A 277-nucleotide genomic window follows, 5' to 3' on the forward strand; every position below is an offset into this window, starting at 1 on the left:
CACTGGTGCTGCTGCTGCCGCTGCTGCTAAGGGAAAGGACGGCGCAGAGGAAGCGTTTGCTGCAGCAGCAGCTGCTGCTGCTGCTGCTGCTGCTGATGCTGATGCTGCAGCAGCAGAAACTAGGGAGCAGACAGGAGAGGAGAGCAGAGATGAGATAGAGCTGCTGCTCTCCTCCCGTCTTATATGCAAACACACTGCAATCAGCACCAGCAGCAGCAGCAGCTGCAGCAGCAGCAGCAGCAGCAGCAGCAGCAGCAGCAGCAGCAGCAGCAGCAGC

At 59.9% G+C, this 277-nt stretch overlaps 1 protein-coding gene across 1 annotated transcript in view; it reads left to right on the top strand.

Annotated features, from left to right (window-relative positions):
• The window catches only part of EMH_0057920 (uncharacterized protein), a gene marked incomplete at both ends in the record, with an annotated part of 1,769 nt that overhangs the window by 1,387 nt on the left and 105 nt on the right, over positions 1–277 (top strand). Inside the window, one exon of the mRNA XM_013497523.1 lies at positions 1–275. Coding sequence (XP_013352977.1) covers positions 1–275 — 275 coding nt within the window. The remainder of the gene's footprint in view (positions 276–277) is intronic.

This window comes from Eimeria mitis, genomic scaffold (assembly GCF_000499745.2).
Source record: "Eimeria mitis Houghton genomic scaffold, Emh_scaff2731, whole genome shotgun sequence".
In the NCBI taxonomy this organism is placed as follows: domain Eukaryota; phylum Apicomplexa; class Conoidasida; order Eucoccidiorida; family Eimeriidae; genus Eimeria; species Eimeria mitis.